The 25,511-nt window shown below is 39.0% G+C and overlaps 1 protein-coding gene across 2 annotated transcripts in view; it reads left to right on the top strand.

The window, feature by feature from the left end:
• The window catches only part of or (AP-3 complex subunit sigma-2 or), a 76,605-nt gene that overhangs the window by 47,672 nt on the left and 3,422 nt on the right, over positions 1–25,511 (top strand). Inside the window, exons 3-5 of one of the 2 annotated variants that reach the window (XM_067098601.1) lie at positions 1,275–1,458; positions 4,190–4,297; positions 17,805–17,840. In XM_067098601.1, the coding sequence (XP_066954702.1) occupies positions 1,275–1,458; positions 4,190–4,297; positions 17,805–17,840 (328 nt within the window). The remainder of the gene's footprint in view (positions 1–1,274; positions 1,459–4,189; positions 4,298–17,804; positions 17,841–25,511) is intronic. The other variant, XM_067098609.1, reaches the window with a different exon arrangement.

The raw sequence follows: 25,511 nt of genomic DNA, 5'->3' as shown, positions 1-25,511 counted from the left end.
TATCAACTCCGCACATGAATCCAATAACTTGTGAAAGATGTAACATCCCAATAACAATCAAACATATCTTGATTGACTGTCCCAGATGGCATCATGAAAGAAATACTTATTTACAAAATAAATCAATAAAGGATATTCTAGCAGAAGGTAATAACTTTTCAATTAATAATATCATTCTCTTCTTAAACAAAATTAAATTGATAAATAAAATATGATCCCCTTTTTCCATCCCTTTCTTTCCCTTTTTTTTCCCTCTTGATTTTTTATTTTTTATTTGAATTTTTCCCCTTTTTTTTATTATTTTTTTTATTTAATTACTTAATTTTTTATGTACTCTTTCCCCCTTCTTTCTCCAGCCCGAGAAGAACCCTAAAAGAGTTCAGAGGTCTGGTTAAACAGATCATTTTATAACTAACTAAGCTTGTTAGTGGCAGGGTGAAAGAAAAGATGACTGTCTTGGACATTATCTGTGACATCTAGGTAAACCTGGAGTGAATGGATCCAGCAGGTATTATGTTAAAGATAGATATCGTCATTATAATGAAATCTCTTCAGAACACTCTGTACAGTATATTGACATTTAGAAAGAAGCCAAGAAATGTGAAAAAATATGAGAATGCTCAACTCAAGAATGTATGTAAATAAAACTCATATTTTACCAAGAAACACGGCAATAGTATTAGGAAACACTACTGTATTCCATGGAAAACTGATAACTAAGTATAGTACTTAACTTTTCTCAGTGGACAGTTACATCTCAGTGATCGAGTACTACACAATGAACAAACTATGTATGTAGAGAGCCATGATGTTTTCACTAATAAAAAGACCCAAGAGTAATGACAGGCTTGACCTGCGTCACTTGTAGAAGAGGGAAAGAATTGTGTAAGGCAGGATCAAGTGCCCTCCTGCTGTAAGTCCATTTATATTCCATTATTGTACCAGCAGTGGCACTATTCTGGCATAGACCAGCTATGAGAGAATTCTTGAGGACAAGCAGTGGTTACACTATCAAAAGCCTATGTAATGTATGTTAAGTATTAAGACTGAAGATTTTTAGGGGTCAAGAGTTATTCAGATTTTCAATTTTTGCAGGGAGTTAGCACTCCTGATCCTAGTGAAATTTAGGGGACAGTTGAACTGTTTTTGTGTATCAACACTTGCAGTGGTTTAAGGTTTTGATTTTATCTCATAAGAAAGGTAACTACCACTCAAATTTTACATATAGCCACATTTATAAAATATTTATTACAACAGTATTATTATAATTTCAGCCTTATTGGTGGATCAGATTATAAGTTGATTTATCGGCACTATGCAACTCTTTACTTCGTATTTTGTGTGGACTCATCAGAGAGTGAACTTGGGATATTAGATCTTATTCAAGTCTTTGTTGAAACATTGGATAAATGTTTTGAAAATGTATGTGAATTGGATCTTATTTTCCATGTAGATAAGGTAAGTCCTCTGGATTTTCTTGAAGTTTACAAATTGAAAATTAAAACTCATCCTGTTTTGTAATAAGATAGGGGGATCACTAGTAGACTGTGGAAAGACTTCATGGCAGTAAGAGAGGGGGAGAGAAAATATCATTTGAACTATGTAGACCTTAACTTTGGAACATAATTTGAACAAGCCATCATTATTATACATATCACACATTTTTGTCAGATTTTATATGTATAGAGTTAGATGTGAAATAAGTTTCTTCCAAACTCTACTGTCCTGTACTCCTGCCTGTACTTTTATCAGGCCTATCTTCATCTAACCTCTTTCCAAAATTTCCTGTATTCCCTAATGGTCTTTATCCTACTACTTCCTCATATGCTCTTTCATCATATGTCCAGACTATCTTAACGTTCAATATCTCAGTCTACTTTCCTGCCTCTGTTTTAAAAATCTCCATCAGTTTCCTTGCAGGTCCCCATGTTTCTGTTGTTTCTACTTGGGGTCTTTCTTATTAACAAGTAATTTAGCTATCTCACTCCAACTCGTCCATGCTGCAGTTACAAATTGTAGTAGACTTTTGTATATTATGAATTATGTATGCAATTTTAATCTACTGTATTTACTTTCCAAACTTTAATCAGACAATGGGCAGCCTGCCTATTGTCTGATTTGCCTTTATTAGTCCTTCACTAAACTGCAACTCAAAGGAACATGTATTGGATGTGTATGTATTGCAGGGAAATTAAACAATAGGCACAAATCCTAACCTGTTTCATCTTTGGTATTTCTAAGACATTTTCAAGAGGACTGATACATGGTGGTGAAAATTTGTAATATATTTGCTAGAATGATGGTACAGTAAACATGTTGTTGGTTGGAAGAAATATTTGCAACTGATAAATGGTAAGAAGAGAAAGAAGCTGTAAACTCATTAACATCTGCGGTCAGTGCTCCACTTGCATTCATTTTCAGCTGAACCATAAACTCTTCAATCTGTAGCTCTTAGTTTCTTAGTTGAGTATAATTATTCCATGTCAAATCAGATCTATTCATATTCCAAAGGTAATAAGCCTCTCCTCTCTTCAAATAAGCAAATCTACAATCATTGAACCACGTTTATCTTTAATACAGTTTTTCAGCAATGAAGAAGGAATTAGGCTATGAATTATGTTGATAGAACTTTCATCTCAAAGAACAACAGGATCAACTTAATTGTCTTTGATGTTTGTGGTCAGTTTAAATATAAATGATCTCTTGAAATGTCATTCCAGTTTCCTTGAGATTTTATATATAGGTAGTATACATATTTTAGAGGAGTGTGACACATTAGACCCAGCCTGCTCAGTCTCTTAGTAAAGAAGTTAGAGCATAACCTAAAGTCAAAATGAGAGGACCAGCCATGCTTGTTATACCCTAACACTTGTATATTGTGTCAAAGTAATTTACCAGACTTGTGTACGGTGTCATTTATGATGCTCGTGGCTAAAATAAAAAACAAAGTTAAGAGCTCTTAGGTCACTGCTGTCATTAGGAGAAAGAAAATTTAACCACATCAGAGGGTGAGAGTGGAAATCTGAGAACAAACATTGAACAAGTATTTCTGTCATTTTCCAGTACTGTATCTTGATAACAAGACTGTCAAAATTAGTATCAGCTAAGTAAGGATTGCAATTGATGGAAAGATTGTATCCAAATAAAAGTTTATATGCATGTCACAAAACTATGCAACCTGGATTTCATAACACTTACGAGAATAGTTAAAGACTTTCATGCATCTTGAGAGCTGACAGATCAACCCTGATGTTATTGTACAGAGAAACTGTTTTATAAATCTTAGAATTTGGAAGCGTAATATACAGCTCAACATCAGACACTGTACTGGAAGACACACTGCTAGCTCATAAAGGTCTCAGAGTCTGCACAGGAACCTTCCAGTCCCCAGATTAATGTGTAAAAGTTGAAAGTGATGAATATTCTCTCTCTCTCTCTCTCTCTAGTCTTCTCTCTAAGTTCAATAAGTTCAAAAGATTGATGCAAGTGACTTGCCAACTAAAAAATTTGTTGATCAGAGGCATGTTATAAGCAATCATTCACACCTTGTTTGATACACAGTATGAATTTGGAAATTTGCACTACCCACAAATTATTTAGGATTTGCTGTAATACCATCTAATGATATGAGGCAGATTTCTTGACCCACTAATGCTGCTATTTTCACAGCAGAACTGTCTGGAGTGTGGTTGGTAATTAAGATTATTAAGAACACGCCAGTAATTTCCATTGGTGAAATATTGTATGTTGAATCCTTGCTCATAGGCACTCAGGGAATTGAAGATGCTGATAAAGCAGCCATAGCTGCAACTTAGATTGAGGATAACTATTCCTGTATTGATTTTACTCTCAGAAATCCATCATCTTTAGTACATAATGTCCATCTTCATTGAATAATGAATCTGCCAGTAATTAAATTGGGGCAGAGAATGCAGAGCAACACTTACAAAACAGTTAAATATGTTTTATGTGGCTGTCCAGTTTTCAAGCATATTAAATATAATAAGGTATTTTGCAACATATTAAGATCTAATATAGTATGAACATGTAAACAGAAAAAAATCGGCTTGAGATATGATTATATACCATATCTCAGTATTATTTGATATACTGTATAGTATTTACTCTTGTGAACCTTTCTGATTTATAAATTTTAATTCCTTATTTGCTTTCCATTCTTTGTTTTCAGGTTCACTATATACTGAATGAATTAGTAATGGGTGGTATGGTACTGGAGACAAATATGACTGAAATTATTACCAGAATAGATGATCAGAACAAATTGGAGAAACAGGAGGTAATGTGCTGCATTATTTTGTTTCCATCTTTGTATCCATTATATGTGAATTAACTTTTAAGGATGTTTGCCTGCCACATCTGGGTTTAGAATTCAAAATCATAAGGTTTTCAGTTTACTGGATTCTAGTTTCTTGGATATTATAGGGGTACATTGGCTCTATCTATTGTGAGAAGGTAGTGTGTGTGTGTGTGTGTGTGTTAATTGTTCAGTATTATTACACAGTTTATATAGGGTTATTCTTGCGTTACATATTGCTCAAATAAAGTAATGTTTTTGTCAAGATATGCATATTCCCATTGTCTTATTTCAGTCTTCAGATTTTGTCTGATTTTGTGAAACCTGTCTTGTCTTGTTATTTAAAAACATGAACTTTTGTAGGGTGATGTTTTTTCAGTAGTTTATCTTTATAAGAAGTACTACAGCTCCCATTGCATATAGCATATTCATTACAGTAATTAAGTGCAGTCATGCAGGGATATTTTCAGGCCTCATTTTTTTATCTTACTGCCAAATTTTACACAAAGTAGTAAGTAGAGTTATCATTACAATTTAAATCAACAGTGCTGAAGCATGAATAACCTGTGCTAGTCAAATTACTGTATTTAGTATAACATATCCCAGCAAGAAATTTTCCCATCAGTGTTTCTGTTTTAAAACAAAAATTATCAGTTTTATCATTAAGCTACAACTATAACACATATGATACATTTTTGTAGCCAAATCTGTGTTTATTTTTTTTAGTGTGAAGCCACTGATTATCTGTCAATTTTATAAATGGATATTGTTGTTTTCATTAAATGGGTTAGCGAAATAGGTGTAGGCCTAGGCATTATACATTTAAGAAATGTAGACAAAGTACGCTGTTAATTTTATTGGGTATTTGTAAAGCTAACCCTCAATATGTTTGGAATGGCGCAGTGGTTGTTGTTGTGACTTTATAAAATGTCCGGAAGACGGTAATTAGGAAAACAGTAATGGGAGTAAGTCAGGAGTTTGCAGTGGTGACAAAAGGTAGTGAGCGCTCTCATTTGCAGTTTGTTGGTCAGTTCATAAGTCTTTCTTTTGTTTGTCAGGGTTGTGAGCTGGCTTTGGCGAGCAGCGCAAAAGGAACAGGTTGTAAATTGAGTAACTGTTGGATATTGGTCAGGCTAGAAGTGGTAGCAGAGTGTGGTCAGTCAGAAATGATTAGATTTGACAGTAAGCATTTGGGGATAGAATGGAAGTGGAGAAGAGAATGTCCAACATTTAGTGGGATACAGGGCCATTACTGTATAAAGGATGAAGAGGGCAAGTCGGAGATTGGCTTGTGGTGTGTGGAGAGGAAATGAAATATCTGGGGATAGAGACAAGAATGAGCCTAAAAGAAAAAGCTTTGGAAGTGACAGAAGGGATAGATACAGAAGAACTCAAGGATAAAGAGGGTTCAAAGATAATATCTAAACTAGATGGAAGTATATCTAAAAGATACTCTAATGGAAAATTACAGTAAAATGAAAAATGAAAGAGAATCTAGTGAAAAGATGAGATTTTATAATTAGGTATGAGAAGGCAGAATCGGAGTGTAGTAGATCGTTAGGGAAGAACATGCTTAAAGTAGAAGCAAAAGGTTTTCTTGTGTTAGAACAAGCGAGTCTGACAGACAATAAAAAACAAATGGTATTAGCAGCTTGTGGTCAAGGAAAGTTGGAATATAAAACAATGTCACAGGTGGAATATAAGACAATGTCACAGGTAATGAAAAGAATATTTGAGGGATTAGGGAATAAAGAGGAAGGTGAATGGTGGGGGTCAGAAGTTTATGTGAATTTCCTGCGAGAAAGGGAAAATCAAAGATATCGGGGAAAATGGAATTGAGATAGAGGTGGAAGAAATCCTATAAACAGAGAAAGAAAAGCAACTTGTGCAATATGCAAATTGGAATGGCATAGGGCTATGGTTTGTCTTCAGAATTTTCAAAATAAGAAGAAACTAGAAACAGGACAAGAAGAGGAAAACGTTTATATATGAGAAGTTAGTAAAATAGATGAAGAACCTTGGGAAGAGGTTCATGCAATTTTAGACACAGGATGTAAATCGACAGTTTGTGGGGAATTGTGACTATATATCATAGGTCTGAATCAGAAAGAGTTAAAGAGGTTTTACTAGGTTTTGAAAATAAAAATATAATTGAAGCTAAAGAAAAAGAACTACAAAGTTGGAGAGAAAACAGTGTATATGAGGAGGCAAATGATGTTGGACAAAAAGGTATATCTACAAGGTGGATAGTAACTGAGAAGGTAAAAGGGGGAGAAAGGATATGTAAAGCAAGATTGTTAGCTAGGGGTTTTGAAGAAGAAATGGCTGAATGGGAAAAGATGCTCCTACATTCAATGCCTAAATTTTAAAATTATGTTTGACAATAATTAAATTGAAAGATTAGACTTGCTATACAATAGATATAAAAACTGCATATTTCCAAGGTTATGAAATACAAAGAGAGGTATATTTAAAATTAGGAATTATGGAAATTGAAGAAAACTGTTTATGGGCTAAAGAATGCAGCAAAGACATGCTATTGTAAGGTGGTAAAAGTGGTGGAGGAACTTAAAAGGTAAAAGAAGCAGATTAGAACCTAATATATTCTTTTGGAGAAAAGACAATAAATTGAATGGCATTTTATGTACACATACACAGTAGATGATTTTTGTTATGGAGGAACTGAAGGATTTTTAAAAGAAACAATTGCGAAATGGAAAGGGAAATTGCAAGTAGGAGAACAAGAAAGTAAAAGTTGTAAGTATATAGGGGTAATGGTAGAGCAAAAGGAAAACAGAATTTGTCTTAATCAGTGGCAGTATATAAATTCTATAAGAGAACCAGAATCTAGAAGATTTACAGGTAATAGAGTGTTAGGACAAAAGGAGTTAACAGAGTATAGATCAGTGGTGGGACAGTTGAATTGGGTATCGCTGTATACCATGCCAGAAGTGTCATACGATGTTAGTGAATTAAGTAAAGCTTGTAAAGAGAGAATGACTCAAGATATGAAAAAGCTGATTAAAATAGTGAGAAAAGCTAAGAACATAATGGGAGAAGTAATAATAAGTGAGAAGAAAATATTTATTGGGAAGCATATGCAATTGCTTCATTTGGGAATATTGAAGATGGTCATACACAACTGGGTTGTGTGATATCCTTGACAGATGGTAAGGGGAGAAGTCCCATATGGTGGAAATCCAGAAAATCAAGAAGAGTAGTAAAATCCACCATTGAAGCAGAAGCCCTGAGTATAGGGGAGGCCATAGAAGGATTGGTATATTTCAAACATTGTGGGAAGAGATAGTAAACTGATAGTAAAACACTAATGACTCCAATAAAATCAAGTACATTACAGGATTAAGTACAGTCGACCCCCGGTATTCACTGGGGATGCATACCACTACTCCCTGCGAAAAGCTAAAATCCATGAATACTTAAAACCCCTCTAAAAACTCTTATAACTGCCTATTTTGATAGTTCAAAACACTAAAAAACCCTCTAAAAATGCTTATACCTGAATATTTTAATAGTTTTATCACAAAAAGTGTATTGAGTCACGAAAATTATATAAAAATACAGTAATCTGTGAATATTTCTCTATGAAAAATATCGCAAATAAAGTGTATATATGTTCCACAGAGAATTCCACGAATAGAAGCCATGAATCTGGAACCACGAATAGGGGGCAGAACCACAAATAGGGGGTGTCCACTGTAGTAAGAGATTAAAAATTGATATTGCAGCAATATGAGAAACAATAGACTCTGGAGAATTAAAGGAGGTAACATGGATAAAAGGAAAGCCTCAAATAGCTGATGTATTAACTAAAGCAGGAGTTTCAGGGGAAAGCATCAGAAATTATGTAGAGGGTAAAGAATTGGAGAATAATGGAGATTAGAGGGGATTAGGATACGAAGAGGTTGGAGGGGAGGGAGAAGGAGGTAAGTGTGATTATCTGTCAATTTTATAAATTTAATCATTATTTTGTCATTTTCATTAAATGGATTAGTGAAGTAGGTGTAGGCATTATACAGTTAAGAAATGTAGGTAAAATACACTGTTAATTTTATTGGGTGTTTGTAAAGCTAATCCTCTCATTAAGTTTGGAATGGTGTAGCGGTTTTTATTGTGACATATGGGAGACTGTGGTTAGGAAAACAGTGATGGGAGTAAGTCAGGAGTTTGCGGTGGTGACGAAAGGTTGTGAGCACTCTCGTTTGCAGTTTGTTGGTCAGTTCGTAAGTCTTTCTTTTGTTTGTTGAGGTCATGAGCTGCTTGAGCAAGTACTGCAACAGGAACAGGTGTGTAAATTGTTGCATATTGGTCAGGTTGGGTGTTGATTCAACCACGGCACTTTATTTCCACACTCAGAGGGCATAACTAAAGGATTTATTCTTAAATGAGATGAAAATTGAAACAAGATAAAGTTTAAGAAGTTGAACAGCTAAGTAAGAAGAGATCAAAGATTAAATGAAAAGTTAAAGAAGGAAAGTAATGTAATTACCATAATGCTGAAGCAAAATTATAAACAACCTTTGTGCCACCTACAGTTTGCCACTATAAGTGGTAATCCCCTATAGGCAATTGTTCTATAAGTATGAAGATTGATTTGATAATTATACACAGAAAATTGATTATCATATACTAAGTGAAGTATAAGTTTATTACTCAGCTAATGGCATGTACAGCTGCCACATGAAGGAAGAAAAAAGGGATTTTGACAGAGGAAAAATCTATTTCTGAGGAAGGTCCCGTGTCACCCGGTGAAATTCCATTACAGCACGAATTTCTAGGTATAACCTTGCTAGATATACCAGAGAAAAAGAGCTTTTCAGGAAAGCTGGGGTTACTACCCCCAGTCGAGCGTCTTCTTGGAAGGCGTCGGTATAAGAAGGGGTGAGTGAATTACCACTACCACGAAACCTACTCGAAAGATCGCTCCTTATCAAAATCCCGGAACAGAGCGGTGAGCCGTTACAGCCCCCACACCAAACACCCGCCAGGACGGGCGACACCAGCGCCACCTACCTCATTCCATGCTAGCACTAACCCCAGACTTGGCATGTGCAAGAGGGGGAGGAGAGTACTAGGTGATACAGGGAGGGTCACCGGGTGACACAGGACCTTCCTCAGAAATAGATTTTCCTCTGTCAAAATCCCTTTTCTGAGTCCAGTCCCGTGTCAGCGGTGAAATCGTGATAGAGAATCATGCCAAGGCTGCAACAACCAGGAAAAAGAAATAAAGGGTAATCTGAAGAAAAGGCAAAAGTTTTGCAAAATAATTTTAATTAAGCAATCTCTTTCGTGTAGCAAGAACTCTAAAACTAAGTTATATTAAATCTAAGGCACATTGAAAAACTTAATACTATGAAACAAGGGCCGATTCCCGGCACGACGGAGAAAAAAGCCCCAAAAAACCTTAAAATTACTTAAAGCAAGGTGAAACATGAAATGTGTACAAAATAACTCTAAATATAACCTTAATACTATACACGTAAACTTAGGCTAAACACGTAAGAGACAAAATCAATTAACATTAATATCTACATCCATCTGGGGTACATGGAGCCAAATAAAAACTGTCCAGTACCCCACAAAGGAGCAATAATGGCATATCAGATTACGCTTTTTCCATTAACAGGTACAAGAAACAACTATATGAGGAGCCAGGCAGTGAGGTATAATCAACCAGGAGAATAAGCAGAAAAGTAAATGAGGCAGGCGGGGGGGGGAAAGGAAAGGACAAGGATATGATTAATTAAGGTGGGAGATGACACTTCCCACAGCTATTGTAGAAAATTTCAGGGCTTGAGCGTTTTTAAATAGTGGCGTTTAAACACTAGAGGTGATTTCCAACCCGTAAATTTAGATAACTCCGAAAAGTCCATATTATGAAAGTAATTAATGGAAGTAGCAACTGCTCGAATATCATGAACCTTAGGGACTGAATCTGGGTTGGCCTGTTTAATAAAATATAAAATTTGTTGTCTTATAGCATTTAGTGAAAGAGTACCACCTTTCTCCCTGATAAAAAGAGGACCCGACTTACTCTGTGGAGTTCTTGAAAGGTAAGATTTAAGTGTATAAACTGGACATAAAGACTGGTCTTGAGGAAGGGCACCACCTTCCAAGGGGACCACCTGTCCTGTGGGTCTTCGTTCTTAGCTAAAAATCTCGGATCAGGGGAAAGGAGGACCTCTCCAGACGGGAGGAAGTTCACATAATTATCACCTCTAGTGAGAGCCGACAGCTCTGAGATTCTAGCACCTGAAGCCAAGCTAATCAAAAATAAGGTCTTCCTTAACAGATCCTGATAAGAGCAATGAAAGTTATCCAGCTCTGATGCTAACTTAAGGACGTCATTGAGAAACCACGAACAGACTGTGGGCGTGATACTGGTCTCAGACGAGCGCATGCTCTGGGGATAGATGAAAAGTAGGAATCTGTAAGGTCGATTTTAAAGCCGTAAAGAAATACTTTCTTTAATGCTGACTTGATTGTGGTAATAGTGGCCGGAGCTAGGCCTTTCTCAAACAATGATCTAAAGAAGGAAACTCCTAAATTAGCTGTCATGATTTTGGCTTCAGATGCTTTTAGAAAGGAGGCTAATTTTTTGACTGCTGAGTCATACTGTCTAATAGTAGAATCTCTTTTATCTGATTCTAAAAACAGAGTGTTGACGGGTCAATGTTCGCTCCTTTTGAGCTGCGAACTTTACAAAGTCCATAAAACTAGGGCATTCTGAATTCTTGAGGAAGCTGACACAGTCTTGGTTTGTACTGTCTGAGTCAGAATGGGCTTGGGGATCCGAAGACTCCGTAGTCCCAGTTCCTGAAGAAGAGGGAACCAATTGCTCTTCGGCCAATAGGGAGCTACTAGGGCTAATTGACCTTTGAATGTCCTGAGTTTGTGTAAAACTTTCAGCAGTAAGTTTATTGGGGGGAAAAGATAAATCTTCTCCCAACTGTTCCAATCTACTGTCATTGCGTCTATGGCGTAACGCCTGAGGGTCCAGGTTGGGGGCCACATAACAGGGGAGCTTGAAGTTGCTCTCCGTTGCGAACAGATCCACTTGGAGGCCCGGAACCCGGCGGCAAATCCACTTGAAAGATTCCATGTCCAGAGACCACTCCGTCTCCAACGGAGCATTCCTGGACAGGGAATCCGCCACCACGTTCCGTACCCCCGCTAGGTGGGTGGCTGACAGGTGCCAGCCGTGCTTGTTCGCTAGGGAGAAGATAGCAACCATTACTTGGTTTACTCGGCCTGATTTGGAGCCGCCCCTGTTGATGCAATGAACTACCACTGCGCTGTCCAATACCAACCTGATATGAATCCGGTTGGGGCGGATTTTCTTCAGAGTTAGAAATACCGCCATAGCTTCCAGGGTGTTTATATGGAACTGCTGAAACATTGTGGACCACGTTCCTTGTACTTTTGTTTTGGAGAATATCCCCCAGCCGCTTAAGGAAGCGTCTGTGTGAACTACTAGTGCGGAGGGGGAAATTGAAGCGGAACTGTATTGACAAGCCTTTGACCGAGGCCCACGGCCGCAATCTTGTCTTTAAGATTTGAGGGATAGAGGAGACCTTGTCTCTGAGCTTGACATTGGCTCGACTCCGCCACACTCTGTTTATGTCTTTTAACTTCGCTTTTAACAGCAGGTTTGTCACTGAGGCAAACTGAAGAGACCCAAGGACCCTTTCTTGGGACCGGCGGGATGCTGATGGATTTTGAGAAATCTCCTGGTGAGAGATGCTATCTCTTTCCTCTTGGGAGGCGGAAGGGACAGCGTGTGAGATGACAGATCCCAGTTGAGACCCAACCACTGAAACCGGAAGTCCGGAGTCAGGCGGGACTTTTCTCTGTTCAGTTGGAAACCTAGCGACTCCAGGAAACTGATGACTATGGACGTGGCTTTTTGACACTCCGGAACTGTTGGTGCCCAAATAATCCAGTCGTCCAAATATGCTGCTAGGGATATCCCTTGAGACCGGAGTTGCTGTACTACCGTGTCCGCCAGCTTTGTGAATATCCTGGGCGCGATGTTCAGACCGAAGGGCATGACCCTGAAGGAGTAGGCCTGATTCCCGAGTCTGAAACCGAGGAACTGAGAGAAGTTCCGCGCAACCGGGACGTGATAGTAAGCGTCTGAAAGATCGATAGAGGTGGTGACGGCTCCACGCGGAAGTAGAGTCCGTACCTGAGCTACCGTAAGCATGCGAAATTTGTCGCATTTTATGTAGCGATTTAGACGCTGATAGATCCAGGATCACTCTTTGTTGATCGGAGTCTTTTTGGGAACAGTGAATAACCTGCCTTGAAACTTTAGGTGCCTTACTTTCTTTATTGCTCGTTTGTTGAGCAATTCTGTCACATAATCCTTTAGGACTGCTGTGGGTGGCTGGTAAAACCTGGTTAGAGGAGGAGGGTTTTGATCCAGCTCCATCCTAGGCCTTTGGACACAATGCTGTGTGCCCAAGGGCTGAAGGTCCATTGGTCCCTGAACCAAAACAGGCGACCGCCTACCTGTGTTCTCTCAGTGGGAGGGGCGGGTTTATTCCCCTACCACGTCCAGGTCTTCCTCTTGGGGTGGTATTGGGCTTTCCTCTATGAGGGGGTTTACCTCTTCCTCCTTGCAACCCTATTAAGGCCGTGAAAATAACCACGGCCTTCATATGTGGGGTTATATGCGGTGAGGCCACATATGAGGGTGCAGCTGGTTGGACCAGCACGTACTGTTGTGGGTGGGCCTTAGAAGTGGAAGGCTGTGCCACTGCCGAGACCGGGACGGCTTGGACTACCGCCTGGTGGTGAGTCCTCTTATGCCTCCTGAAACGCTTACCTCCTCTCGATTGGGGCCGGCCGATTCTGGGGTCTTACGTTTGTAGGCTGAAATACCCCAGCGAACGAAGACTTTGGTTGGCCCGTGTAGCCTCAGCCATAACACTTGTGACCTCCTCTTCAGGGAAGAGGTTAGGTCCCCAAATCGAGCTTTTCACGAGCTTGTTGGGCTCGTGACGGATAGTTGCATCGGCGAAGATGAACTTCCTACATTCCAGTCTGGCCAAAATAAACTCAGATAAGTCAGACTGGAAGCCTGCCAGCAAGGACTTAGCCAAGACCTGAAAGAAGGGCTCGTCCGAGCAGGAGACGGCCGTGGCTTCAGTGAGGCATACGGAGTTCAACGACCGGGCTAACTTAACCCGAGCATCAAACTCCGCTTTCAAAGAGTTTCCGGCAGCTTGGGAGCTGCTCGCTAAAGTGCGTGGAGGCGCAGAAAGGGTCCAGCTTCCCGACCGTGAAAGTGGACGGGCGTCTGTCCAGAACTCATTACTTCCTGGGAATACCAGGAAGTAGGGTCTGTCTCCCTCAGCTGAGGTACGGAATACCCTCAAAGCACGCTCGGGCCGTAGCCAGAGCGACTTTGTCAAGCAAGGGGGTGGGAAGGTTGTCTCCCAGGGCGAACATGGTGAAGTTCCCTTGAAAGGAGTCAACTTCGTGTTATCTGCCTGCCACTCCGTCAGAGTGCGCAGGAGAGCCGACTGAGCTTGGTCCCTAGGGGACGATGACAGTCTCCCTAGGAACCTTGTCCGACCGAATCCAGGCTTCCTCCGTGAGCCTCACGAAGCCTGGATAAGGGGGCAGGAGATCGGGGGGGAAGAACTCCAGTTCCTCCAACCGTCTCGTGCCAAGACCATCAAGAGTTAGCTTGCCATCATGTTGGATGGCCCGGAGAGCGAACCGCCAAGGGTTACCGACATCAAACGGCGGGAGGTCCGCAGTGTCGGGGATAACATACTGTGGTTCGGCTGGGGTGGATGAGCCATTCCGCCAGTATATTATCATGACTGGCAAGCTTCTCTGAGATTTTGCTAAATCTCGAGTCCAGGTCCTCCGTAAAACGCTTATACAGTTGGTTAGCAAAGGCCTCTGCATCGAAAGCAGGTTGGCGAGGAGGGCTAGGTTTTGCAGCCCTCTTACTCGCGCCTTTGCTGGAGGAACCAGACTTGCTCCGGAGGCTACAGGTCCTGAGACCTTAGCCTTCGACGGGGGGAAGGGCAGTGCCTTCTTGGAAGACGAGGACTTGAAGCCCTTCGCCTTCCATGAAGTCTTCAACTTCAACTTGGGGATAGCAGATGGAGCTCTATCACCCAAGGAGGAAGACTTCACAAAACCTGAAAATGAAGAAACAGATGAAGCAGGGAGTCAAATAATGGGGCCCGCCCCAACAACCTCACCTACCTCACCACTTACCACCTGGTCCTGCTCTACATTCATCGGTTCCAGGTCGAGATTAATAGCGGCGACGTCCTCCGAAACCTCCGCGTAGAGTACATCCGCTTGGGGTGGCTGGGTCTCATCCCGGATCTGCTGGATGATGGGGGTGGCCAGATCTTCAGGCACTGCGGCCGCCACCCGTGCGCCGGGGTAGAGTAAGTCCCTCAACCTAGCGTCGAGGACGTAGGGCTTCCCCGACGGAACGTTTCTTCCAAACCCAGCCACCCAGGCCGGAGGATTCAAGGCAGACTTCTTGGAATTTTCGTCCGCCTGTAAAAAACCAACAATTAGCTAAGGACGAAAACCATTCCGGGGGCCTCATAGCAATGTATAATATACAATATGAGAATGATGTAGAGACTGTCACTTACCAACTCGTCCTGGACAGTTGTGCAGAGAGCAAAGCAAACCTCACAACCATCAGGGTGCCAAACGATCAGGTCATCAAGGCGGACCGCACAACCAGCGTGGGTCCGACAAACTACGTGACCGTAGGGTTGTTGGAGAGAGGCGGTGCACCCCGGCTCCTCACAGCGAACAGTCTGTAAGAAGAAAAGTACATGAACCTCCCACCCTAAGCAAAATAAAGCTGGCAAGGCCGGGAAATTCAACTGCAACCGGAATACTCCGGCGGAGAAGAACTCCCTAACATAAACTGTGCCAATAAGCTCTAAATCACTCAGAGAGGAAGGTAGGATTTCCGACCCCGGAGTACTCCGGGGAATGAATGGGAGAGAGACCAGGAACTAACCATAAGGGTTGCCAGTAAAATAACGGCGGAGACCCCTGGTATAGGCCGGACTCACTATTATATATATATAATGAATAAAGGAGAGTACTCCTGTAGATAACTGACTTATCTAAAAATTATAAATAAAAACAGTAATAAGTGATGGTAAGAACACCAGAGGACGGAGGGATCCGTTCCCCTATAATGAAAAAACCTTCCACCCTTACTTCCCCGCCGGAGAACGAGATGGGTAACTGCTCATATGTTCATAACATAGGGTGAAGCAATTAATATATACCGTATCAACGTAAACCGACGGAGAGTGAACAGTGACTCGAAACGCATTCGAGTAAACAAACCACCAACTCCAATACAGCGATGCTAGGGACAATATGGGAGGGAGCGAATCCCTCAACCAACAAAAGAAGTCCCGGAACTCGGAGAAAACGCCATCTAGCGTCACCCGCACGAGCAAAGCAAGGCTGGAAAGGAGGAGTGGGGGGGGGGGGGAGGTAGAGTAGGCCACCAGAAGGGAACAGGAGACGGGGAGAAGCTCACCCGCTCAACTGCATCGTACCTCCCAGACCATGAATCTTAGAGGGGCGAAATGACTGGAAGCAACCAACCCGAAGCCCGACTCCTAGTTAGGCGAAGCCTAATATGGACCTAACCTAAGTATAGGCTAGGACGAGAAGAGTAAAAGGGACCGAGGAAGAAACTGGGAGAGAAATTTTGAGCCGAGAACCAGCCGGGATCGAAAATGGCAGGCAAGGGGGCGACTAGCCTAGAGGAAACACATCCAAGGAGCTCGATTCCCCCCAATTGGAGGAAGAGAACCAAGGGGCTCACTCTGCCCACCGAAAAACGATCCCGGAGGAAAACAGCAACAAAACTCCCTCAACCTGAACTCCTCACCCAGGGCCAAGGGAAGGAAGCTAACAAGCCTACTCCAAAACATAACCAACACTCATAAAAACTAAAATGTGCTCAACAGAGAGCGTAGCCTACCACGGGGAAGCGGTTAGATCTGAGGCTGCCGCCAACACCGAGGTAAACCACTGAATAAAACTAAAAATAAAAATAAAAAATAAAACTACAAGAGAGCACCATCTTCAATCAAAATTAATTAGCCTAGTAAGACCAAAACAAAAGGAACCCAGCCTGGGGTGGGGTACCTAGACGGGGCATCACTCCCACCAAGGCCAGTAGGCCAATGATCGTAATTCATACGCTGGGGAGCCACCGCAAGGAACCACCAGGAAGGGAACCAGGGGGAAATAATCTATAACGACAGGAGACGACTCCAACTGAAAATAACAGAAGGAGACGCCTGCATGTCGACATGGCTGGCTGGGGACGCTGTGTGGCGACATAATAAGATCTCGATATTTATGAAAATACGAGACTATAACAGCCAAAAAATAGAACAAAACCCCACAAGAAGATGGTACTTAACTTGGAAATAGTAAAGCTGCTCGATGCCATCGTTGAAGCAGTAGAAAATCCAAATAATGGAGAGCACACACAAAACAATCCGAAGATTCACGTGCTAGAAAATGGAATGAGGTAGGTGGCGCTGGTGTCGCCGTCCTGGCGGGTGTTTGGTGTGGGGGCTGTAACGGCTCACCGCTCTGTTCCGGGGATTTTGATAAGGAGCGATCTTTCGAGTAGGTTTCCGTGGTAGTGGTAATTCACTCACCTTCTTATACCGACGCCTTCCAAGAAGGATTTCGACTGGGGGTAGTAACCCCAGCTTTCCTGAAAGCTCTTTTTCTCTGGTATATCTAGCAAGGTTATACCTAGAAATTCGTGCTGTAATGGAATTTCACCGGCTGACACGGGACTGGACTCAGAAATGTCTATGTACAGTAAAAAGGGTCAGCCATAGCATCAGTATGAAAACTTTTTGTGCCTGTATTGATGGTAAGCAGCACAAGATGTGAAAAGAAATTGATTAGGTGACAGAAACTTTAATTCCTAGTGTTCCGACAATATTAGATGTATTAGTTTGGTACTGATTGCCTATGTGGCTAACAAAATAACTACCATATTGATTTCTAAATATGTGTAAAGCCTTAGTTTCTTCTTGGAGGATAAGATAATGCTTAACAGAGTAAAGTCAACTTAATGTAGGGCAAGATAATCAGCTTGCATCAACAGAATAACGCAGGTTGTCAGAATGCAAAATACAGCAGACTGTAATTATAAAGTACTGTACAGGTAATTTTTCAGCAGATCTAAAGTGGGAGATGTTTATCAAACTCAGGGTGATAATAGGTTGAAATTTATTTTCCACACCTTTGGTTATTAGTCTTTGTTGTGTATGATTTTGTGAAAATCAGTTAAGCTATTTAAATTTTTATGTTATTTTATGTAAATATTTCTTTCTTCTTCTTCCACATTAAACAACTCGGGTACTTGTTGAATTATGTAGATATTTTGATTTTTCAGCTCCTAATATAGTCTTATCCTCAGGGTCCATATAGTTCTGCACCCTCTTCAGTACTTAGAGTAAGTGACAAAAAAAAAGTTAGTGTGGCTGTGTGTTGCTGATTGCAGTTGAAAATATCAAAAGCTTCAAAATGTAAATGAGCTAGTTTTTGTGCAACTTGTGGAAAGAGTATCATGAGCAAAACAAGCTTTTGTGTGTGTATTTTCATTGATAGTAATTGTTAAGGGAAATGGAAGCCGTTATTATATATATATATGTGTGTGTGTGTGTGGGAATTTTAACTCGTATTTACATTGTTGGTTGGTATGCTTACATTTCTTTAGGTTTCAAGTAATTCATATTGTATACTCAGTCATTTATTTTCAAACGGTTTTTCCATGCAGATGTGGTGAATATGTTGACTATGTTTTGAAATCAAAACAGTTTTTTTTTTTATACAAAACCATTTATCATATACACCATTATCACTGTCTGCAATGTCCCCAGGATCACCAGCTATTTGTTAGATAGAGATGAAGGTGATCTCAATATGAACAGGCCCTCTAGGCCCATAGGTGCATATTATTAAAAATCCTAATTTTTCTTGGGAAAAATTAGACAGTTGCCTGGGAGGAGGACACTCAACATGTTATTAAATCTGTAAAAAGGTGAAAGGCAAATGGCCCAGAGCTTTTGTGTGTACTAGAGGGATCCAATATAGAAATCAGGAATTGTTAGGAGTCAGAATTAAGTTACTGATAGTTCCAGGCTTGTAAATGGTATAATCCAAAACCTATAGAATAGAAAGCAAGGTGCATGTATCAGGTAAGAGTCTTTCAGAAATAGGAAAAGAAAAATGTTATCAACATAGGATTTAGTAGCTAGAGCTCTCCTTACATTCTGTATCTTGACATTGCCTTGAAAATTGATGAAGATGAGACATGACCTGTCATGTTCATTTTAACAAAGAGAAGGCCAAGTCCCAAGAATTGTGTCTTCTGTTGGAGAAAAGAGAAGTACCTTATGAAGGCATTGCCCCTGAAGTATTTAGTCATTCACAGGTAATGGTACATAGCCCTTAGTGGATAGAGCAAGAATTGTACTGTAGTCCCTTAGCTGATGACTGAAGACAGAAAAATAAGGTGTTTGTTATAGGATCATGTGAAAAGCTTTTGTTTACTAGTTGATGTGGTCTTTGAATGAAAACATTTTAAGGTCCCACATTACAGTCTATGTTTTCCCAGATCTCATGTGATTAATGCAAACCCAGCTCTAAGGAAACTATAAAAAGTAGTAAGTCAACAGGAATGGAGAAGAGTTGACCAGAATGGGACTCTATGCTACATCAAGTAAAGGGGTCGCTTGTCTTGGTGTAATGGAGGCTGTTAGTTATAATTCTACAAGATCTCAACATTGATCTAATCATTGCTGGTAACCTCCTGGCATGAAGCTGAAGGATGTCTAGGTCCATAAGAAAGAAACAACAGAGGTTCTTAGAAAGTTCTTTTAATGCAGAAGACTGTAGGGACTGGTTGACCATAGATGGTCAACCAGGAAACCATCCTCAAGTACCCTAATTATCCTCCAGGCTCCTAGGCTCTACTTAGATGAACCATACCAGGAAAGATTGAAGTTGATGCTTGCCCAAAACAGTTAACCAAGGGTGTGTTCTGCTGATGCCAAAGCTACGTAGATCCCGGAATCTAGTCAGTAACTCAACCGTAGAACCTTTTACTTATGCCTAGACCATCAGCCAATGAGGGTATTCCTGATTATAGACTTTGACATTATGCCACTCACATATACTGCCTTCCTTTCACTTGATACAAGTCTTGGATCAAGTACCATCCTTGTTTTATAAATATGACACTGCTGACAAGTTCTTAGTAATGTTACTGTAGGTCTTTGTGCTAAGAGCTGATTGATGTTTTAAGTAATAAAAAATACTCATAACTCTAGGAGAATGGTGTGCTGTCCCATTTGTAACATCCAGGTTCTTGTCTCTTGATGTTACAGTAGGCATGCCTTTATAGGTTGATTGGTCACATCCAAAAAATCAAAATATCCTTTCTCTTACTAAACAGAAAGAGCAATTGACAATTAGTCAAGAATAAAGATCTAGATAGCTTCCTGCACCGATGTCCAAGCCCCATGATGAAGATGATATCATTACCCACCTGGAGATAGATAGTTCCATTAGGGAGGCAGCAGACCCTTTATTTGCAGAACTTCTTTCCCAGGTCACCCTGAACATTCCCCTGTTTGGGTAGCCAAGTGCTAAACAGGTGTTAGCGGACTGGAGCAACAAGCATAACCCTCCTTGACAGCAGAGCAGTTTGGAAAGGAGACTGCTAAAGCAAGTTCCAAGAGAGTAAAAATCTTGTTGAGAATGCCGTTGAAGCATGACAGGTTTTTCTGAAAAGATTGTGAAAGTACCCTTGGGTATGCAAAAGTAATCACGAAACATAAACATGTCAGAACATAAGCAGAAACACCAGTAGATAAGTACAGAAAAGTGGTAAGGACCACTAGGACACAACCCATATTAAAAAGTATCATAGCAAACCACTATTGCCATATATATAGAAAATTTATTAGCAGTTGAAAGAATAACTGTGTCCAAGAAAAATCAAAGTACAGTATAGTCTAATCTCTTAAAACCAGCACCCCTGGGACACAGGTATCTAAATAGTGTTTGATAGTGTACATACAGAATTCACCTTTTTATCATTAACAAAAAGCAGTGAAGTAGTTAAAAGTTATATTAAATTATGGTAAGAAAGATCAAGAAAACAGATGATTAATAATTTCTAAAAAGCAATCATCATCATCAAAGCAACCACCTGGACAACAGCAGAGCTGTTAACAGTACTGCAGGTCTATGAGAGGTGAATTTTTTGTTTTATACTTACCTAAGCTTCCAGAGGCCATATGTATAGTAAGACTTTTTCTGTCTCTCAGACAAAAGATTGGTGATTCTGGAAACATCTTAGCCAGAGATATAGGCAGGTATTTTTAATAAGGGTGTTATTAAAACAAATAAAATCATGTCTTTTGCTGTACAGTTTTCACAACACAGTACTTAGGAAATTAAATTGAAACTTCATTATTTTCAGGATGTAACAGTTATATCTGCATGCTTGACTTCTCTTTCTAACGTAGAAAAATTTTATTTATTTATTGTGAAATTGAAACCATCACAGAATCAAAGAATTGTAAATCATTCTGAGTCATCCCATATTTTGAGTAATGAAATGTGAATAATTTGAAATTTAAGCAAGAAATTTTGATAAAACACTGTAAGTATTTGTAACAGTATTTTTGCCAGAGAAATAGTTTTATGATAGTTTTATTTGCGTTGTAAAAGATTCTGGCCTTTATTTCATTTGCAAACCAGTTATTTCTCTGTCATGCTACTCCTCATCTCATCCCTCATGATTCATCAGATTAGGTCAGTAGATTTCCTGCAAAATAATTAGAAATAAACTTAACACTAAATGAGAAAAACCATATTTCAGCAACAATAACCTAACCTAACCTTCCTTAGCATAACCTAGGATTCCATGTCCTAACCTGACCAGTGGGGCAAAAGACAAACCCTTGACCCTGAGTGTTGTGAAGATATAGATTTACAAAAATGCATCTTGGAAAAATTTTAATTCATGAATTCATGCATATCACGCTTAGTAATAGTATGCTAAGATAAGGGCATTAGGGATACCTTTTTGGAAATACACTTGAATATTTCCAAAAAGGTATCCCTAATTCCCTTATCTTAGCATACTATTACTAAGTGTGATATGCATGAATTCATGAATTAAAATTTCCAAGATGCATTCAGGGTCAAGAGTTTGCCCCACTGGTCAGGTTAGGACATGGAACCCTTGGTTAAACTGAAAAATAAAGAATTAATATTATGTGACCTAACTAAAACAGTAACTACATTTATTCAGTTTCAAACTCCTTAAATGTAATGTTTTTGTCTTGAGAGATGCATACTTAGATTAATGGAATAGAATGTGATGAATACATGATACTATCTTAGAGAGTGCGTTGAGGTATTTTTTTATTACTCTCTCTCCAAAGTGTTTGTATAATCAGTCTCCACTCAATTCCCAGCATTTACTTATTCTCAGTATCTTTTCTCAAATAATTTCTGCACTTCTTTAATTTATCTTGTCTTGTGAGCTTCATTCAGATGCCATCTACCAACAGTTCATATTAAATACTATCTTTTTTAGGGTAATTTTTTTGTACAAATCCATCTTTTGTACATGCCTACATTTAAGATCTTCAAAATGTTCCTGACAGACTATTTTGTCTAATAGACAGAAGAGTGGTAGTAGCTTGACATAGGCCCTACCAATCACCTACCTCTCCCTCTGTATAGGTAGTCTTGATATGGAAGTGCAGGAGATTAGCAAGGCTCAGATGCAGTAAATAATTATAGGATTCCATATATGAGTAATAGGGGAGAGAATTAAGAAAAACGTCATTCTTTTAAGTTCTTCCTTAAAGGTAAAACTTTGCTCATTGCTATAACAGTGCTGGTCCTGAGTATTAAGTGTCTATGAGTTACGAGTTACACTTATGGTAAAATTGGCAAAAGTAGACTGTGTACAGAAAGGCCACTGACATCAAATCACTTCAGAAAAGTTTTATCTCTTGAGTTAATCAGAGTTCTCAACTCATGCTTCAACATTGTTTAAAACTATAAATGGAGTAGATTTAATGTACTGTGTAATAAAAAATTGCACAAATGAAGTACTGTAGCTTTTAGAGACAAAATAAAGCAATGGCAGTAAGAGACCTGATGGGTCTGACCTTTAGAGAAGTATCATGTATTCCAGAATATATTTCAAGGACTATACCAAAAGTGGTATGGTTAGTGACAGTTGATGTAAATTATATCAGGCACAGAATACCAATTTTACTGTGGATTCCAATAGGAATAATGCATTAGTTCAAGAATATAGGAGTCAGCTGTTTTTGTGATTGATATGAACATATGAAATTTTTTTAAACAATTTTCATGTTTATTATTTACAAAGCTACACTTTACTCATAACTTTTCATCTTAAGCTTCAATTGAACCATATTTTCTGGTTTGCAGACAGGGTAGAGAAGTGAGAGCTTTCAGTAGGTGAAGACAAAAGGCTCTACTCTCTTCTCTTATTTTAAGTGAGGAGTCAATTTTTTGTCAGCTTAGTCAATCATTTAGCATTTGAGACATTGGTTGAGGTTTGTAGGGATGAAACAAGATTGATTTAAGAATTTTGAACTTCAATGCATTTTCTTTTTAGTAAAAGAACTTCAGAACATAGGTTCCCCAGAATCCCTGGTTTGAGGCAAGATTTTTCACTTCTGTTGGTACACAGAAATTAGGGTTTCATGTAAAATCCTTTAATTTTTGTGAAGTAATGCAAACACTTTGGAGAGATACAAAATCAACAGAAACATTTTTGATTGTCTGATTGTTCCTCTCTGCATATGATACTTCCTTGTACTCATTATCCTTCATTCATTGCATGGGTAGTTTTTGCATTGTAATTTCTTATATTTTATTATATGTATAACTTATATTTCATACCAAGGGTTTTTTGAGGTAGTTTTTCCATTGAACTTCAAGGGTGTGAATGCCCATTTGATTACAGAGAATAAATATTTGTATACTAAGGGTTCTCAGTGACACAGTAAAGTTTGAGGAGAGAAGTGCAGTATGAATTTAACCTTACCACAGGCATAGAGGCTTGAGTGGTATGTTTGTATCTCTCTATGTAGTGTTATGCTTCTTTCAGGAGACTATTTCAAAGAGCCTGTTTACTCAGCTGAAAGGAATTACATAGTGAGCTTGACAAAATGCTTCTCTTTTGTGTTGGAGGCTTTTATTTGTTTGTATTATTTCTTTTACTAATATTCCAGCCAACTATGCATTGTGTGTGATTGATAATAACATTGCTCTAATACATTTATGTGTAGATTATATGTACATAGCAATTATTATATACTGTAGTATAAATGTAAATAATTTTATATAGCCTCGGATGTATTATTGGAATGCCACTAATAATTTAGGAAGGAGTGTATTAATACCAATTTTGAAGGCTCTGTTTTAAAGTGCTAAAGTGGCAGCACACATGCCGGAAAAGGTCTGTTTAAAAAGTTTATAGGATGGCCAAATTCAGTTTTCATTTTGAGATGCCATTGATTGTGGTGATTAAAAATGCATGTTTTAAATATTCAGGGTGAGCAAAGGTTGAGAATCCAGATTTTGATTTTAATGCTGTGTATTGCTGCAGTGTTACAATACGACTTATGTGTTTCCCATTTTATTTTTTGTTAGTTCTGACAACTCTCGATTGATCCAGTATGTTTTTATTTCTACTATGGGTTTTTCTTATAATGCAAATAATTCTTCACTTAATTGATTATCAGATGACTTAATTTCATATGATTTTTTTACTATTGATTATCAAATGACTTCATTTCAAATGATTTTTTTACAACCAACTTTTTTTTGCTCTATAATTTTAGTCATGTAATAACCAGCTACTTTTACTGTGTTGATATTGATGGTGCGAAATCTTTCAGTGTTATGTTATATTCAAGGAAAAATCAAGAGTATGCAAGAAATAAAGAGTATTTATTTAAAATACTGCAGATAACTGTCAGACGACTTCTGTTGTGTTACATGCTGTAAAAGCATTATCAGAATTTTTTTTTAAATTGGTGGAAAATCTGAAGTTGATGAGAATATGTTGAAACAGGTCATTAATAGACTGCCAAGACAGTGAATTAGATGAACTATTACAAAGGCAAGGGTGCTTAAAGAAGTTTTGAGCCGGTGATGTTACTCACCATAACACAAGATCTGGATTAAAGACTGTGACAGCCATATCAGAAGAATCTTGAGATAGATGTTAATGTCAATCAGTGATCTGCTTTAACCCCTCTCTTGTTTAGCATGATACTGGAGGGAGCAACATAGGAGTGCAATAAAGAAGGCTCTTGGGAGCTGCTGTTCGAAGATGGCCTAATATTAACGGCAAAATCAGAGGAAGAGGTTGTAGAAATGTTCAAGTTGGAAGAGCAGAATGGAGAAGATTGATAATCAGCATGAGCGCACAAAGCTTAAGGTGACTTGGAAGGAAGTAAAGGGAAATGTACAGTGAGATAAGTTACCAAGTGAATGTTGAGGAAAGATGTGGGGTTAACTCAATACTGTGTACCAAGTGTAACAGATGGTGTCACAAAATATTCTTAGGATTACAAACTATACACAAATTAAGAGATTTTTTATGGTTACTATATATAAAAAGAGCAAATGGAGTAGATGGGGAAACAGAACCATGTTATCATAGAAGGAAAAATCTTAGAAGTGTAAGAATTTACACTACTTTGGATACACACTAGGCTGTGAAGATGTTAAAGAGGGCAGTAAAAATAAAAATAGCAACCACTATGATGAATTCCATAGTAGGATATAAAGCAGAGCCTTGAAACTTGTTTTCAAGTTTCCTCCTGCTCAGGCAAAAACAGAGACAGTGATAAAGAGTTAGAGAGGGTTGTGCATTCTAATTTTCATCCATTTCCTTTGTTCTCTTTCAGCACAGCTGTCCAGCCTCAACTTTTCTCTTGCACCAATTTACTGAAATAGTTATCTGATTAAATGTCAGTTGCACAAATGAAATATTGGTGTCCAGATATGTTTTAGCACAAATAATTGATTTGTGCAACTGTCATTTAATCAG

The sequence above is a fragment of the Macrobrachium rosenbergii genome, chromosome 4, assembly GCF_040412425.1.
Source record: "Macrobrachium rosenbergii isolate ZJJX-2024 chromosome 4, ASM4041242v1, whole genome shotgun sequence".
Taxonomy (NCBI): Eukaryota; Metazoa; Arthropoda; class Malacostraca; order Decapoda; family Palaemonidae; genus Macrobrachium; species Macrobrachium rosenbergii.
Note: the sequence above shows the minus strand (reverse complement) of the source record. Positions and strands in the feature narration are given on the sequence as shown.